A 17,686-nucleotide genomic window follows, 5' to 3' on the forward strand; every position below is an offset into this window, starting at 1 on the left:
ATCCCTCAGTTTCAGTGACAAAAAGTAGGAATCTCTTTAGCGGAAAACAAAAAGACAGCAATAAAAATCTGACAGGGGTTCTGACCCCTCACCACTCAGTGCCTTTGTCCCAGTGGAGACCTTTAGCTCATAACCCTATGTAGTACCCAATTTTTAAACTGCCTTTGTCCAATCTGAAATTAAAGGGTTAGATCACCTTTGAAAAAAAAAAAAACTGTTAATGCAGTTAATGGTGCCAGCAGATAAAAATAAAACTGTCCTGCTATAAGCAATATTGCATTAGGTATCTACTTTTGCTGTATGCCATTTCGCCTTTCCGTAAGTCTGCCCAAAAAACTCCCATAGCTGGAGTTCCCTCACTCTGCCCTGTTGCTATTCCAACAACCCAGCCAATGGTGTTCTCCACCATCACAAGAGTGTGCTCTCTTTTGGCTTTAAACACTGTGCATGAAGAAGATGCACACTTCTATGTTCGCCAGTATGATAAAAAAAAAGAAAAAAAACAAAAACAAATTCTAATATCTTCAGAATATATATGTACTGTGAAATTCATAAAGAGCATCTTTTATACTCATTAGAAATTGATCTTGCAGTAGCATGACAAATGGAGCAACTTGCTTGAGATTCATGTGTGTTGGTAAACTGTATATGGATTTGTTGCAAAATTGTCCAAAAAAAAATAAAAAGATAAATAAATTTTGCCCGTGACACACTGCTCACAAGTGTGACACAATTGAATCCAACACGGTGGAGGTCTTTACCTCCACTTTCCTCGTCACCGATATGGCGGGATTTCCTTATGAATTCGTCACAACAGAGGCGCTATACAATAAAAAAGTGTTGCAAGTAAGAACTACTTTGACAAACTCAATACCGGGCGCTTTTACCCCCTTCCTACCCAGGCCAATTTTCAGCTTTCAGCGCTATCACACTTTGAATGACAATTGCACGGTCACGGTTTTTCTTAGTTTCTGTTATAAAATTTTGCAAATAAATAATTTCTCTTCAAAAATTTAGGCCAAAATGTATACTGCTACATTTCTTTGGTAAAAATAACCCAAATCTGGGCACTGATGGCGGCTGCTCTGTCGTGATAGATAGACTTGATACCAACTTGGCACGGATGACGGCTGCACTGGTGTGACAGGTATACAAAATGCAACCTGAGCACTGATGACGGCTGCTCTGTTGTGATAGATACACTTAATGCAATCTTGGCACTGATGATGGCTGCACTGGTGTGACAGGTACGTTGCTGCAATCAGATGGCTGTGTGTGCGCATTCACAGTAAAGCAAGGGTTAAAATGTGGTAACTCACAGCTCCCGGTAGCGCCTTCCTCTCACGCGCGGTAATGGCTAGTACAGGCTTTTTTTCCCATTTTTGTAATTGGATGTGATTTGACACAGTGATCACGTGGTAAATAACCACTGTAATTGGCTCTCTACTCCGAGCTGTGAGGAGCTGTGTCCAAAACTTGTCACAGATCAGTGTGCACCAGTGGCAAGAATGGCATCATATGACATTCTTAGGAAGTTCCTGCCCAGCAGTGATTTTACTATAGGCCAGGGCGGGAAGTGGTTATTTTGTTGCACATGTTGGTACAAACAATGAAAATGTACCCGGGTTTTCATAAATTTTGTGCAAGACTTCCGACTACACACACACCTCCAGAAATGTGTTGCAAATGCCTTATTGAATCACCTCCATAATATAGAATACAGCTTCAGCTTGTTATTAACGGTCATGTGACCACAGACAAACACCTGCACCAATGCGGTTCAGTGTGCTGTACAAGTGACATGATTGAGTCCTTCAGATGCAGAGCAAAAGCACCATCTGGGACTTCTTGTGTTCACCACTAACCTCAAGACCAAAAGGGATCCTGTACTCATTGCTTTAGACCTGTGTACTATTAATAATACAGTTAGAAATTATGTCGTACTGTGAGGAGAAAAAAAAAAAAAAAAAACACACACCTTAAAAATGTAAACAACATAAAGGCTCAATTTCTAGATGTGTGTAGCTTAGAATTGGCACATGTCTCCCCAAAACTAACATTTCTGGTTATATAGTTACTGATGAGTAAGGCCTCTTTCACACGGGGCGGATCAGTAATGATCCGCCCCGTGAAGATCCGCTCGCTCAGCGGGGATCGCTCCGTTGTTCCCGCTGAGCCGGCTGCGGACAGGGCGGTCTCCGCACACTGTGCCAGGACCGCCCTGTCAGATCTCCGCTCTCCTCTATGGGGATCGGACGAGCACGGACCGTGTGTCCGTGTTCGTCCAATCCGCTCTGCAGACGAATAGAAAAAATAGGATTTTCCTCCGTCTGCAGAATCGGACGAAATCGGGATGAATGTATGTCCGTATTTCATCCGCAAACGGATGGATGAAATACGGACATACCATCCGCATGTGTGAAAGGGGCCTTAAATACCCTGACAAGATATGCACAGAGATTTACAAACACATCCAGTACATACATACACACACACACACACACACACACACAATCTAAATGTCAGGGCCCATTTAGATTGGTGGGAACGGGCATATTGTCATACAGTAAAGTAGTGGCCAATGCACCACAGCACTGCATAAATACACTTGCACATGGGGAGCATTATAGAGAGCTGTGTTATAGAAAGGGTGCATGCCCAATTTAATGCACGTCAATGCCCAGCGCAGTGTTCATAGAGATGCAGCTTGTGGTACATGGTGCACTGATACAGTGGACAAAGGCATAATGCACGGGCTGCTGACAGGGAGATGTGCCGGTGTTTGGGTGATGAACAGTGGACACACATGGACTGGCTGATCGGCTGTGTACCATCACAGCCCAGAGATCTGTGTTGACAATTAAAACAGGGCTCTGTACAGAGGAAACAATTTCTGCTTCGTCTCAGAAAAAAAATAAAATAAAGAAAATTTAGTAAAAAGCACACATTACACATTTTTAAGCACACATTTAATCCTTGATCGCCCTAGATGTTAACCCCTCTGCCAGTGTCATTACAGTGAATAGTATTAGTGTCACTGGAGAGGTCAGTGGCAGTCAGTCCCGTTCCCCCCCCCCCAGCGTCAGTTAGTGTCAGATTTTTCACCGCATTTTCGCAGTCCCAAAAATAACTAAATTTATTATATATAATTCCAGTACATACACATCAGAGATTGTAGGCGTTATAACCTTCACACTTTTTTTTTTTTAACCAAAGATATGTAGCAAAATACATTGTGGCCTAAATTTATGAAGAAATTTGATTTTTTTTTTGATTTTTATTATTGTATAGGTTTTATTTCAGAAAATATAATTTATTTTTCTTAAAATTTTTTTGTTTTTAGCGAAAAAATAAATAAAAAACAGTGGTGATGAAATACTACCAAAAGAAAGCTATATGTGTGAAAAACATTTTTTTCATACATACACGGTCATGCAGCACTGTACCCAAACATACATTTTGTTTGGGTACAGTGTTGCATGACCGTGCAATTACCAGTTTACCACTTTCCGACCACCTTGCACATATATACTGCGGCAAGGCGGCTCGGCCGTGCAAACCAACGTACCTGTATATCGGTCTGTGCATGCGATAGTGTGGGCATGCGGGCACCCGCCTCGTGCTGTGGGAGCTCGGCCGCAGGTTCAGTGGACTCGATGCATGCAGGCCACCCACGATCGCATTACAGAGAGGCAGAACATGGATCTGCGTATGTAAACAAGATGGATCCCTGTTCTGACAGGGGACAACATGGAGATCGGCTGTTCCCAGTGATCAGAAACAGTGACCTCTGTGTTGTCCCAGTAAGCCCATCCCCCACACAGTTAGAACACACCCAGGGAACACAGTTAACCCCTTGATCGCCCCTTAGTGTTATCCCCTTGCCTGCCAGTATAATTCATACATTGATCAGTGCATTTTTTTTAGCACTGATCACTGTATTAAAGAGGAAGTAAACCCTAATGGGTTTACTTCCTCTTTGATTCCCTGCAAAGGTAAAGCATAATGGACTACTATGCATCGCATAGTAGTCCATTATGTGTTACTTACCTGACTGGCATGGTGTGAGGAGTGCTGCATGAGAGCTCCACTAGCCCGTTATCCTCTTCGCTGCTGCCAGGACCATGTGGCCACCTAAATCCAAGCAAGACCCAGCCGTGAAGCTGGTGATATACCGCCATGCCGAGAAGGGGCCTGAGGAGGAAGATGGTGCCGACCCCAACTCCCCGCCAGACCCAAATGCCAGGGTACTGGAGGCCATATCCGACTGCAAGAGCACCTTGATGGGAAAGATCGAGGAGGTGAAGGTGGATGTCCCCCTCTTGCGTCAGGACTTACAGAAACTTAGAGACCGAGTGACCGAGGTGGAGACCTGCATCGGCCACGTGGAGGATGAAATACCGCCGCTACAGATCACCACCGAGCGCCTACAACATCAGCTCTCCACAGTGATGGCCAAGCAAAACGATATGGAGAACCGCCTCAGGAGTTGCAGTTGCGTCGGCTGCCCGAGGGTGAGGAGGGTGCGGACCCTCAATCGGTTTTGGAGAAACTCCTCGTCTCCACCTTTGGCCATGCGGAATTCTCCACCTTGTTTATAGTGGAAAGAGCTCACAGACTGGCCGGTAAACCTCTCCCCCCCGGGGGCGCCACCACAGACATTTATTTCAAAGTTGCTGAATTACTTACCTGACACAGGAGCCAGCGATGTCACCGCTGTCCCCTTGCATACGGAGCCTCCATCTTCTTGATGGGTCTCGCTGCTCCGGCGCTGTCATTCGATGGAGCCGAGATGACGTCACTCCCGCGCATGCGCACGGGAGCCGCCACTCGTGGCATATCACCATTAACTGCGGCGCGCTCAGTGCGCCAGCACAGCGCTGTCTACGGTGCATGCGCCTTAGACAGCAGTGCCTGTCTTTTGGCAAATATCTCCTAAACCGTGTAGGTTTAGGAGAGATTTCTTGGACCTACAGGTAAGCCTTAATCTAGGCTTACCTTTAGGTCAAAGTGGTTTGTAAGGGTTTACAACCACTTTAATGTCACTGGTCCCCAAAAAGTGTCACTTGGGGTCAGATTTGTCTACAGTCGCAATATCACAGTCACGCTAAAAATCACAGACCGACACCATTACCAGTAAAAACAACAAAAAATAAATAAAAAATACAAGTCCATAAATCTATCCCATAGTATGTAGGCGCTATAACTTTTGAGCAAATCAAATCGATATACGCTTATCGCGATTTTAATTTACCAAAAACATGTAGAAGAATACATATTGGCCTAAACTGATGAATACATTTGTTTTTTAAATATTTTTTTTGGATATTTATTATAGCAGAAAGTGAAAAATATAGTTTTTTTTTATTTTCCCCTTTAATAAACGTGGGCTACCAGGCCCTTGACTAGAAATGCCTGTCTGATGTGGACTCACTGCACAAAAAAATGCATCTAACCACTTGAGCTAAACACCCCAATGTCACACCACCAAAAGAAAGTTCTATTTGTGAGAAAAAAAAAAGGACATCAATTTTGTTTGGGTACGTCGTCACATGGCCACGCAATTGTCAGTTAAAGCGCCGCAGTTCCGTATCACAAAAAATTGCCTGGTTGTTGGGGCGGGGGGGCTTGTGTAAATGCTTCCGTAGCGTAGTGTCAAATAGCTAAAAAAAATGGTCTGGTCATGAAGGGGGTAAAATAGGAGGCCAGAGCTTAAAAACAAATCTAGGATTAGTCTAGAAGTACATTCGCAAACATTAGAAAAAGAGCCAAAAAGTATTACTGAATAGGTTACATTACTGATCCTGGACAATGACCGGCTGGTAACAGTGTGATCAAAATGTCTTCTTTCTAGGTAAAAAAAAATAAATAATAATTATAACAAAAAAATAACACATTTTGTTTTGTAAAGTCAGTGAATTTGCAATTCCACATACAAAATAATTCAACAATGGGGGTGACATACACAGGATCCTATATCCTTCCTTAAAAAGGAGTCAAAGAACCATAGCTATAAGAATATGGATATTTTCATTTGACAGCTCATCCCCCACCTATTCCTGGATTTTCAAAGCACAGTCCACACAGATTTTCAAACACATCAGAACATCAGACTGTAGCTTGTAATGCGACTACTGGATGCCATGCAAATAATTAGCACAGCATATCCATTTAGCCTCATTCACACCATATGTCCAAGTTGCGACCATGCGACGTCCACGTTGCAACAGCGAAGTGTTGACATTGCGATGGCAGAGTTGCGACCATGCAAACAGCAAAGGTGCGACCGTGCAACAGAAAACTTGTGCAACCATGGGAAGTTGCGACAAGGCAACAGCATACTTGCGACCAAGAGATGAAAAAGACAAGAGAAATAGCCCTGGGACTTTAGATGAGGTGAGAGAGGTTTAGCCAATGTTCACAGCAAACACTGAGACAGAATCAATTTATTCATTTCAAAATATTATGTAACGTGGCAATAACAAGGATTGCGACATAATTGCCAATGTACACAACACAGATGAAAGTAAATATACAAAGATTTATTACAAATGTTGTACATCAATGAGCCACAATAAAACTTGAAAGTTGCTGGGTCAGTAAATACACATTAAAATAAAACGTACATACATATGAACAAGGAAGTATGTAAACATAATGCACACATCAATAATACCCAGCATGTACGGGTATAAAACAAGCATCAATAGAGCCCTATGCATTTCACGAGACCCTGCTCGCTTCTTCAGGGGCGGATGCATGAATGTTGTATCGAATGGCTGAGATAAATCGCCAAATGCTGGATATCAAGATGGCGGGCGTGTAGTGCATCCAGCTCGGGAGCGGAGGAGGTGGAACAAACAAAAGCCACAAAAGGGGAACATCCAGAGGATCAGCACGGTCTGGATAGGGGTATTACTCACTGCGGTTAAGGGGCTAAGTGGAGATCGCTTTTTGATTAGGGGATTGGAGAGCGGAGATACACTTACCTAATCCTCCGTTCCCCCTAGCATGAGAACGATCCAGCCGCTCCTGCCCTGTCTTGTGCGGTGGACTGTTCTTGACGTCATCACATCCATAGACCTGCTCTGGACATAAAGATGTCAGGAACAGTCCAATGCTGAATCATGGGGAGCACCGTTTGCCGCTGGAGCGGAGGATCGGGCAAGTATACAGATTTCTGCTCACTCCAAGACACAACAAGCAGCTGCGGGCACAGACCCACTGCATAGGGCCATGGGGATTGCCTGCAGTTCAGCTTTAAGAAACCTGTTTATTAATTATCTAAATGCAATTATAAACAGAAATCTCCTTCTTTGGCAGACTGACAATCCCCTTCAGTACTCACCTCACCAGTACATTCATCAACCAAGGAGATCTGAGTTGGCGTGTCCACTTCTACAGGTCTCTGTTGGAAAAAAAGTCATTGAATTATTAAAGACACACATCAGCAACACTAAACCATAACAGTGCAGAAGAGTTTGCCTAAAAAAGGTCCCGAAGACTTGATAAATGAAACCCAAACAAGGTGTACAACAATTTTTTTTTATATCCAGGCCTGGATATCGAGTTACATTTTTAACCACTTCAATACCGGACACATTCACCCCCTTCTTGCCCAGGCCAATCTTCAGCTTTCAGTGCTGTCACTCTTTGTATGACAATTACTTGGTCATGCAACACTGTACCTACATTTTTTTTTTTTTGCTTATTTAGAGAAAAAACACCGAAAGAGTGTTAAAAAAAAAAAAAAAAAAAAAAAAAAAGGGACCAACAAATTTTAATTGTTCTTTGTTTCTGTTAAAAAAAAAAAAAAAAAAAAAAAAAAAAAAAATGGAAATAATCTTCATAGACTTAGGCCAAAATATATTCCGCTACATTTCTTTGTCGAAAATAACCCAAATCAGCGTATATTATTTATTCTGTAGGATAGTTATAGAGCCCACAAACTATCCTGATGTACTATCTTATTTCTTAGGCACAAAAACACCAGAAAAGTACCAATACCACCAAATTACCCCTTTTTTGGAAAGTAGAATATATATAATATTATACACACACTGTCACCAGCGCAGTACAGCGTAATCATTTAACTGGTGTGGCGTTGATGGGACGCTAACTGGTGACAGTATGTAAAAAAAGAAAAAATAAAATAATACACACCAAGAAAAATTATCCCTTTTTTTTTTTTTTTTTCTTTTTATTACATTTTTTTTTCCACACACTGTGACCAGCGCAATATAGTGTTACCATAGAAACACTACTACTTTGAAGAAGTGATCGGGATTTATTTTTTACACTTAATGATTGCCTATACCAGTGTATTTCACCTTTTAAGCAACCATTTTTACTGAATGAAATTGATCAATTCAGTATTTACTACTGTGGTTAACTGTGATTGGCCACGGCTAATCACATGATACAGATGAGCTGTCATTGGCCCTGTCTGTACCATGTGATCACTGTGACCCATCACAGAGATCAAACACAATGGTAAACAATGGATGGCATGAATGAAAGCTATCCATTGTGTACAACGGTCATGTGATCTGCTGTGATTGGTCACAGCGATCACATGGCTCCGCTACAAGATGATCCAACAAGGACACGCCCCCCTCCTCTATTGAGAAAAGTTATTTTGCCGATTGCACTGCCTGTAACATGATCTGGGAATGGGGGAGACAATCCTATAGTTGATTACACTCTCCTCCATTAATGGATTGTGTTGCAGTCAGTGGAATCAGTAAAAGACCACAAACATAAAAAAAAAAAAAAAAAAGAAGTATAAATACTTACTATACGATTTTCCCAGAATGCATACTTAGGACTTGTCAGCAGAAGCTCTTTGGTGACTGGAGAGCAATAGAGGAAAACTTTCAGGCTGCATAAAAAATAATAATATTTAGAGTAAAAACATTAACAGTAGTATATTCCTTTGTGTAACACAGGAGAAACAATCCTGTGGGTGCGGAGGTGGGCAATGGATAGGCTTGTAGTCAGTGAATCATTGCATTGGTACAGTGAACAATTGAGGTGTTGAAAGTGGCAGTCAATGGGCAAGCACACAGCGTGCTGTGCAGTACTTGAGGTTGAACAAGTGCTCAAAGTCCAATGGCAATCAGTGGAAAAAGCAGTCAGTATAGTGGAGGCTGCATTGGGCATCTGAGTCAGTGGTGGTTGTGCATGACAGTCACACCAATATATCGGTGAATATCAGTCAGTACAGACATATGCTGTGTTGCCATGAGATCAGAAGTGCACATATGCTTTGCAGTCTGTGAACCAAGAATTACATTGTTTAAGTGCCATTTCATCAGTAAGATCATAGGTGCTGGGGCATTTGGTTGGCAAATGCATAGATAGTGAAGAAATATATTACTGCAATGCAAACTGTGGGCAGGCTGCCACGTGTTAGAGCAGTTGGTGGACAAGAGCATAGGCACCATGACAGTAGGTAGACAAGTGCACTGTTACAGTGAAGGATTAGGTTATTACAGCGTCAGTTGGTAGGCAGGCAACCAATTGTCATTGCAGCCAGTGAACAAGAGCACAGGTCCTGCAGCAGCCAGCATACAAGCAAGTGAGTGGCATGGTGCTCAGGCAACTACAAACACTGCAGTGCAAGTCAGTGAGAAAAGAATGACCGCCATAGTGCATGGACTGCAGATACTGTGGTTAAGAGTGTCCTTGCGACAAAGAGTTACGCAATTGCAATTCGAGTTGGTGAACAAGCATCTGAATGTAGGTGGCGTGGCAGCCCCAGGCCAAGAGTGCAGGTGGCGTGGCAACTCATGTGCAAGGGCGTGGCAGCTTTGGGCAAGAGCGCAGGTGGCATCAACAGGCATACATATACAGTGGATGTCATTGTACAAGTGTGCAGGTGCTATGGTGGTCAGAAGACTAACATGTGGAGAGAATAGTGGTCATGGAAAAAGTGTGTTGGATACACTGTGACATGCTGCGGAGGACACAATGGGGTAGATTTACTAAAACTGCTGCACATAAAATGTGGTGCAGCTGTGCATGGCAGCCAATCAGCTTCTAACTTCAGATTGTTCAATTAAGCTTTGACAATAAAACTTTGAAGCCAATTGGTTAAGATGCACTAGATTCTGTATACACCAGTTTTAGTAAATCTCCCCCATGGCGGGCTTGGCAATATGACAGTGGACATGGCTGTTGATGATATAGATCTAGATCTATATATATATATATATATATATATATATATATATATATATATATATAAATAAAATAAAACAGTGCATGTCTGGGCTACAAGAACTGGAATAACACATCTCTATAATGAAGAAAGCATTTCTTAGCAGCTGCAGCTTCTTCCAACATGTAAAATTGGAGACTGCTTATACCAAGCGGCATCTACGTGAGACAAATCAATTATGTTTTTTAGCTTTTAAATAGAAGTTTCAAAATCAGAAAACAATGAGCAGTATAAAAACCGAAGAAGTTTCATCTTTCAGATAAAACAGATGAGTGCTCCAGTTTTTTGTAAATCAGCCTATTCTGCATTCTCTGATGTAACACACCTGCATTCCAGTCTTCGTTTTAGGAGAGGAGCACGAAGTCCTTTCATGTGATCTATAAAAAGTAAAAAGTGCTGTGTTAATGTTTATTAGACAAAGTAGGAAAACAAAAAGAGAAATAAATAAATAAATTCTAAGGCACCTTTCACACTTATGTGACTTTTCCTGCGACTTTGGACATCAGAGTCACATGACAAGTTGTACCCCATGATTTCCAATAATAACCATATCTGTGCACCTTCAAGTCGCACCGACGTCAAAGTAGTCCCTGTACTACTTTGGTCCAACTTTTATGCGAGTTGAGGTCCACAGACCTCAAATTTACACAGGCATTCCCTGAAATCACAGCAAAATCCCATCAAAATCACGGCCGCAAAATTGCGGCAAAAAAAAAAAAATCACACGACTTCCAATTCGCGGCAAGAGACACACAGGGGACACTTTCTTAGTTTCTGTTATAAATAAGTAATTTTTACCCTTCACTGATGTGCGCCAATGAGGCTGCACTGATGAGAAGGCACGAATACGCCACACTGATATGTGGCACGGGTGAGCAGGCACTGATTGGCATCACTGATGGGCACTGTTGGGACTGCACTAATAATCAGGGATTAACCACTTTCCACCACTTTGTAAAAACAGACAGACAAGCAAGCAGCTGAACAATCCCAGAACGAGAGAGACACCCTCCTGCTGTCCTTTGTCTATATGGCAGGCGGGAGGTGGTTAAACAAATTCAAAGTGTGTCCTCAAACAAACTGTCAAAAATCTGGTGTTATAACTGATCACATGTGCAGCACCAAGGCAGTTGCAGATCAAACAGAAGCAGCTTTCTTGGTTGTAAAAGATAGGAGGTTGTATTTCCACTTTATGGCTGTCAGCAGATTGGCCTCTACAAACTTGGCAGTGCCTAAAAATGACGATCAACTGAGCATGTGCAGAGTAGGGATTTTAAACAGTATATCACCTATTTTTATTGTTTTAGGCTGGGTTCACACTTGAGAATGTAGCGGCTCACAGTAGGGGACTACACACGCGGGGACTGTTCGCCCAACTTTGTCCGTCAAACAGTTTCAGCAAACAGTCCGCTCAAAATTAGCATGGACGGACATGGCCACACACGACGAACTAACAGTTTGCTGAAACCGTGCGCGATGACGTGAACGGCACGTACGACGGGACGAAAAATACGACGTCCTATACACTGCATTATAACTTTCGGCGTGTAAATCCTTTCTGAGCATGCGCGGAACTTAGTTTGACGAACAAGCCTACACACGAGGGGACTGTTCGCTGAAACAAAGTTTCAGCGGACAGTTTTTCGGAAATTCCGAAAAACCTTGTTCAGCGGACTGTTCGCTGAAACTGTCCGCTGAAAGCCCACACACGAGCGGACTGTCCGCCGAAACACTGTTCAGCGGACAAAGTTGGGCGAACAGTCCCCGCGTGTGTACGCGGCCTAGGAGTCCGGTGTGTCTCCATTCTTCGTTTCAGGGCTGAATTCGGACCTGAAACGGACCAAGAGACGCACAGGACTCCTGTACAAATCGCACCAGAGCCTCTCCGGTGATGTGTGAACCAGCTCCATAGGGAACCGGTTACAATCTCCTGACATGCAAATTGGATGTGGAGGAAATCCGCATGCAATTCGCACTGGTGTGAACCCAGCCTAAATCTCTCACTCTCTCTCTGAATGATGGTGAGCCAGGACCACAAACGGCGTCTGTACTGGCCTCCCTCTAACACTCAAGACTGCAACCGATGCCAAGAAGGAAGTGGGTGGGCAAATGTGTTTCAGGGCTCTACCTCAGTCTACCTACAAGGTAAGTTTGGATACTTTGAGTAAAATAATTTCACACTTTTTACTGATACAGCACCTTGGCACCTTTATTTTCTTGCAAGCTCCCAGATCTCTCTTGGTTCGTACTGAAAATAAATCGAATAAAACAAACCACAAAACATAAAACAAGCTTGCCTCAAAATGTATAGAGCAATTGCCACAAACGTCACCACATCTGGAGTGTGACGCCCCCCCCCCCCACATCCTATTTGATGTGACACCATCAAGTAGGAAGTTGGTGGGGGGGGGCACCATCAAGTAAGAGGTGGGGGGGCCCGACACCATCAAGTAAGAGGTGGGGGGGGGCCCGACACCATCAAGAGGTGGGGGGGGCCCGACACCATCAAGTAAGAGGTGGGGGGGGGGGCCCGACACCATCAAGTAAGAGGTGGGGGGGCCCGACACCATCAAGTAAGAGGTGGGGGGGGGCCCGACACCATCAAGTAAGAGGTGGGGGGGGGGCCCGACACCATCAAGTAAGAGGTGGGGGGGGGGCCCGACACCATCAAGTAAGAGGTGGGGGGGGGGCCCGACACCATCAAGTAAGAGGTGGGGGGGGGGGCCCGACACCATCAAGTAAGAGGTGGGGGGGGGGCCCGACACCATCAAGTAAGAGGTGGGGGGGGCCCGACACCATCAAGTAAGAGGTGGGGGGGGGCCCGACACCATCAAGTAAGAGGTGGGGGGGTGGACACCATCAAGTAGGAAGTTGGGGGGGGGGGGTGTGGACACCATCAAGTAGGAAGTTGGGGGGGGGTGTGGACACCATCAAGTAGGAATTTGGGGGGGGGGATGTGGACACCATCAAGTAGGAAGTTGGGGGGGGGATGTGGACACCAAGTAGGAAGTTGGGGGGGGGGGATGTGGACACCATCAAGTAGGAAGTTGGGGGGGGGGATGTGGACACCATCAAGTAGGAAGTTGGGGGGGGGATGTGGACACCATCAAGTAGGAAGTTGGGGGGGGATGTGGACACCATCAAGTAGGAAGTTGGGGGGGGGGGATGTGGACACCATCAAGTAGGAAGTTGGGGGGGGGGGGGATGTGGACACCATCAAGTAGGAAGTTGGGGGGGGGGATGTGGACACCATCAAGTAGGAAGTTGGGGGGGGATGTGGACACCATCAAGTAGGAAGTTGGGGGGGGATGTGGACACCATCAAGTAGGAAGTTGGGGGGGGGGATGTGGTCACCATCAAGTAGGAAGTTGGGGGGGGGGATGTGGACACCATCAAGTAGGAAGTTGGGGGGGGGGATGTGGACACCATCAAGTAGGAAGTTGGGGGGGGATGTGGACACCATCAAGTAGGAAGTTGGGGGGGGGGTGGACACCATCAAGTAGGAAGTTGGGGGGGGTGTGGACACCATCAAGTAGGAAATTGGGGGGGGGGGGTGTGGACACCATCAAGTAGGAAGTTGGGGGGTGTGGACACCATCAAGTAGGAGGTTTTGGACACCATCAAGAAGGAAGTAGGGGGTGACACCATCAAGAAGGTAGGGGGTGACACCATCAAGAAGGAAGTAGGGGGTGACACCATCAAGAAGGAAGTAGGGGGTGACACCATCAAGAAGGAAGTAGGGGTGACACCATCAAGAAGGATGTAGGGGGGTGACACCATCAAGAAGGATGTAGGGGGTGACACCATCAAGAAGGATGTAGGGGGTGACACCATCAAGAAGGATGTAGGGGTGACACCATGTTTTCCTGCACCCTAGTGACACCACTGTTTATGAATTCCATTTTTGTAGCTGCTATAATTAAATATTCTATCTAATAGGCAACATGACCCCGACACAAAGCATTCCTCATCTACGGGGAGCCATTGCTCACAATACAAAGATCAGGACTGGACATGACAGGCCATAATAACAATATTAGTGAAAAGACTAGCACAGTGGGCTGTGGATGGACACTTACCTTTGTGACAATGTGATAGGAAGAAAGCCTTCGCTGAGATGTTCTCCCTATCAAACCTGTCTATAGATATGGAGGGGTACTCCTTCATCCGGCCCTGGAAGGAGCTCATCTTAGCACCATCAGCAGGGACACACAGCTCCAATACAGAACAATACCGGAAGCGGCACACAAAGGTACAGTACACCGCACATGCCTCAAACTCCACATTCTGACCAATCAGCGCACTGCAAACTATACACCAAGCTCCTCTCCTCGACCAGTGGCAATGGGATAGCTGGGGGCATGCGCACAACAAAGCACGTAGCAGCGCTCTGTGGATGAACGTGCAGCCTCCCACGCTGATTGGCTGATATTAGCTAATGTCTTGGTCTTCTCTCCTCCCCCTGAAGGTGCGGCGCGTCATTGGTTGCCAGGATACCAGGCTTGTATAGGCTCTTAGGGCGACTGATCGGGTGTTTGTCGGTGCGGGTCTTGGGAGATCAGGTAAGGAAAGACTGGGAGCATCTTCACCGAGGGAATGAACAGTCTCTGTACAGGGGGCTTAGGACACATTTATAATAGAGAGGGCTTAATGTAAAAAATGAAGTCAGTGCCAGATAATGTTATTATATACATGGGCGTCCGCAGAACTTTTTCCAAGGGGGGGCATCATTTTAACCACTTCAATACAGGGCACTTAAACACCTTCCTGCCCAGACCAATTTTGAGCTTTCAGCGCTGTCGCACTTTGAATGACAATTGCGCGGTTATGATTTTTTCCCCACAAATAGAGCTTTCTTTTGGTGGTATTTGATCACCTCTACGGTTTTTATTTTTTGCGCTACAAATAAAAAAATACCGAAAATTTTGAAAAAAAAAATGTTTTTTTTTGTTTCAGTTTCAAAACTTTGTAAATAAGTACGTTTTCTCCTTCACTGATGGGCACTGATAAGGTGGCACTGATGGGCACCAATGTGGCACCAATGAAGTGGCACTGATAGGCGGCACTGATGGGCGACACGGATGGGCGACACGGATGGGCGACACGTACGGACACTGATAGGTGGCACAAATTGGCACTGATAGCTGGCACAGATGGGCGGCACGGATGGGCGGCACGGATGGGCATGGATAGGCAGCACAGGTGGGCATGGATAGGCGGCACAGGTGGGCATGGATAGGCGGCACAGGTGGGCATAGATAGGCGGCACAGGTGGGCATGGATAGGCGGCACAGGTGGGCACTCATAGGCGGCACAGGTGGGCACTCAGGCGGCACAGGTGGGCACTCATAGGCGGCACAGGTGGGCACTCATAGGCGGCATCGGTGTTATAGTAATGGATGCCAATCAGTGCCAAACAATAATGCATGCCAATCAGTGATGCCCATTGTGGCCACTGATTGGCATCCATTATGGGCACTGATTGGCACCCATTGTGCTGACTGGCACCCTGGTGGTCTAGGGAGGATTATGGATTTTTATTACCTTTTCTCCTGGTGGTCTAGTGGTGTCCCTGGTGGTCCAGTGTGGGCATCCTCGGGGGGGCTGTGCTGATAATCGATCAGCACAGACCCCCCCTGTCAGAGGAGCAGCCGATCGGCTCTCCTCTACTCGCGTCTGACAGACGCGAGTGAGGGAAAGCCAATCACCGGCTCTTCCCATTTACACTGTGATCAGCCGTGATTGGACACGGCTGATCACATGGTAAAGAGTCTCCGTCGGAGACTCTTTACCGAGATCGTAGTTGCCGGGTGTCAGACTGACACCCCGCAACAACGATCGCCGCGATGCGCGCCCCCGGGGGCGCGCAGCGGCTCATAATCCTAATCACGTCATATGACGTCCGGTTAGGATTATGAAACCACTTTGCCGCCGTCAATTTGTAATAGGGCGGGCGGCAAGTGGTTAAGGCCACTCATGCTCCGCCCCTTTTTGACAATCTCATGAACATCTTTCCACTGGTAATACATATGTGTTATATAACAGATAATTCATCTTCACTTTGTATTGGCAGTTACTTTGGCGGCTGCGTACCATGCCCATATAGCCTAGAGAATGTACATCTTTTTACATTGCAATACATCTGTTGTGGCCATATTTTGATCTCATACTGTCATCGTATAGGCTGTTTTCATCAGGATAAAAATATGGCAACAACAGATGTATTGCAATGTAAAAAGATGTACATTCTCTAGGCTATATGGGCATGGTACGCAGCCACCTGAGTAACCTTGTGGACGCCCATGCTTTCAAAAACCAGCCCTGGAAAAAAATGTCATACCAGCATCACAGCATTATTATACCAGCCCAACAGCATAACGTCATTATTTTCTTGTTCATGAAAGGGAAAACCATACATTTTAAAGCACATTTGATGAAGAGAGTATTAGATATAGATATGAAATCACATAGGGCTTATATATATATATACATATACACTACCGTTCAAAAGTTTGGGGTCACCCAAACAATTTTGTGTTTTCCATGAAAAGTCACACTTATTCACCACCATACGTTGTGAAATGAATAGAAAATAGAGTCAAGACATTGACAAGGTTAGAAATAATGATTTGTATTTGAAATAACATTGTTTTTACATCAAACTTTGCTTTCGTCAAAGAATCCTCCTTTTGCAGCAATTACAGCATTGCACACCTTTGGCATTCTAGCTGTTAATTTATTGAGGTAAGCTGGAGAAATTGCACCCCACGCTTCTAGAAGCAGCTCCCACAAGTTGGATTGGTTGGATGGGCACTTCTGGCGTACCATACGGTCAAGCTGCTCCCACAACAGCTCAATGGGGTTCAGATCTGGTGACTGTGCTGGCCACTCCATTACCGATAGAATACCAGCTGCCTGCTTCTGCTGTAAATAGTTCTTGCACAATTTGGAGGTGTGTTTAGGGTCATTGTCCTGTTGTAGGATGAAATTGTCTCCAATCAAGCGCTGTCCACTGGGTATGGCATGGCGTTGCAAAATGGAGTGATAGCCTTCCTTATTCATTTATTTAATGAAGATGCCAGTTGGGGACCTGTGAGGCGTCTGTTTCTCAAACTAGAGACTCTAATGTGCTTATCTTCTTGCTTAGTTGTGCAACGCGGCCTCCCACTTCTTTTTCTACTCTGGTTAGAGCCTGTTTGTGCTGTCCTCTGAAGGGAGTAGTACACACCGTTGTAGGAAATCTTCAATTTCTTTGCAATTTCTCGCATGGAATAGCCTTCATTTCTAAGAACAAGAATAGACTGTCGAGTTTCAGATGAAAGTTCTCTTTTTCTGGCCATTTTGAGCGTTTAATTGACCCCACAAATTTGATGCTCCAGAAACTCAATCTGCTCACAGGAAGGTCAGTTTTGTAGCTTCTGGAAGGAGCTAGACTGTTTTTAGATGTGTGAACATGATTGCACA

General features: G+C 45.0%; 2 protein-coding genes across 3 annotated transcripts in view; one reads left to right on the forward strand and one right to left on the reverse strand.

Moving 5' to 3' along the window:
• Positions 1–14,560, reverse strand: part of DCLRE1C (DNA cross-link repair 1C) — a 42,463-nt gene extending 27,903 nt beyond the window's left edge. The window contains exons 1-5 of one of the 2 annotated variants that reach the window (XM_077472983.1): positions 14,302–14,560; positions 10,548–10,599; positions 8,797–8,881; positions 7,349–7,408; positions 5,795–5,850 (exon numbers count right to left, since the gene is read on the reverse strand). In XM_077472983.1, the coding sequence (XP_077329109.1) occupies positions 5,795–5,850; positions 7,349–7,408; positions 8,797–8,881; positions 10,548–10,599; positions 14,302–14,410 (362 nt within the window). In that variant the 5' untranslated portion in view covers positions 14,411–14,560. The remainder of the gene's footprint in view (positions 1–5,794; positions 5,851–7,348; positions 7,409–8,796; positions 8,882–10,547; positions 10,600–14,301) is intronic. The other variant, XM_077472984.1, reaches the window with a different exon arrangement.
• A 64-nt stretch (positions 14,561–14,624) lies between these two features.
• Positions 14,625–17,686, forward strand: part of MEIG1 (meiosis/spermiogenesis associated 1) — a 29,828-nt gene continuing 26,766 nt past the window's right edge. Inside the window, exon 1 of the mRNA XM_077472985.1 lies at positions 14,625–14,784. The gene's annotated coding sequence lies outside the window, so the exon portion shown is untranslated. The remainder of the gene's footprint in view (positions 14,785–17,686) is intronic.

Source organism: Lithobates pipiens, unplaced genomic scaffold, assembly GCF_037356315.1.
Source record: "Lithobates pipiens isolate NorthernLeopardFrog02 unplaced genomic scaffold, aLitPip1_a1.2 Scaffold_8, whole genome shotgun sequence".
NCBI classification, from domain to species: Eukaryota; Metazoa; Chordata; class Amphibia; order Anura; family Ranidae; genus Lithobates; species Lithobates pipiens.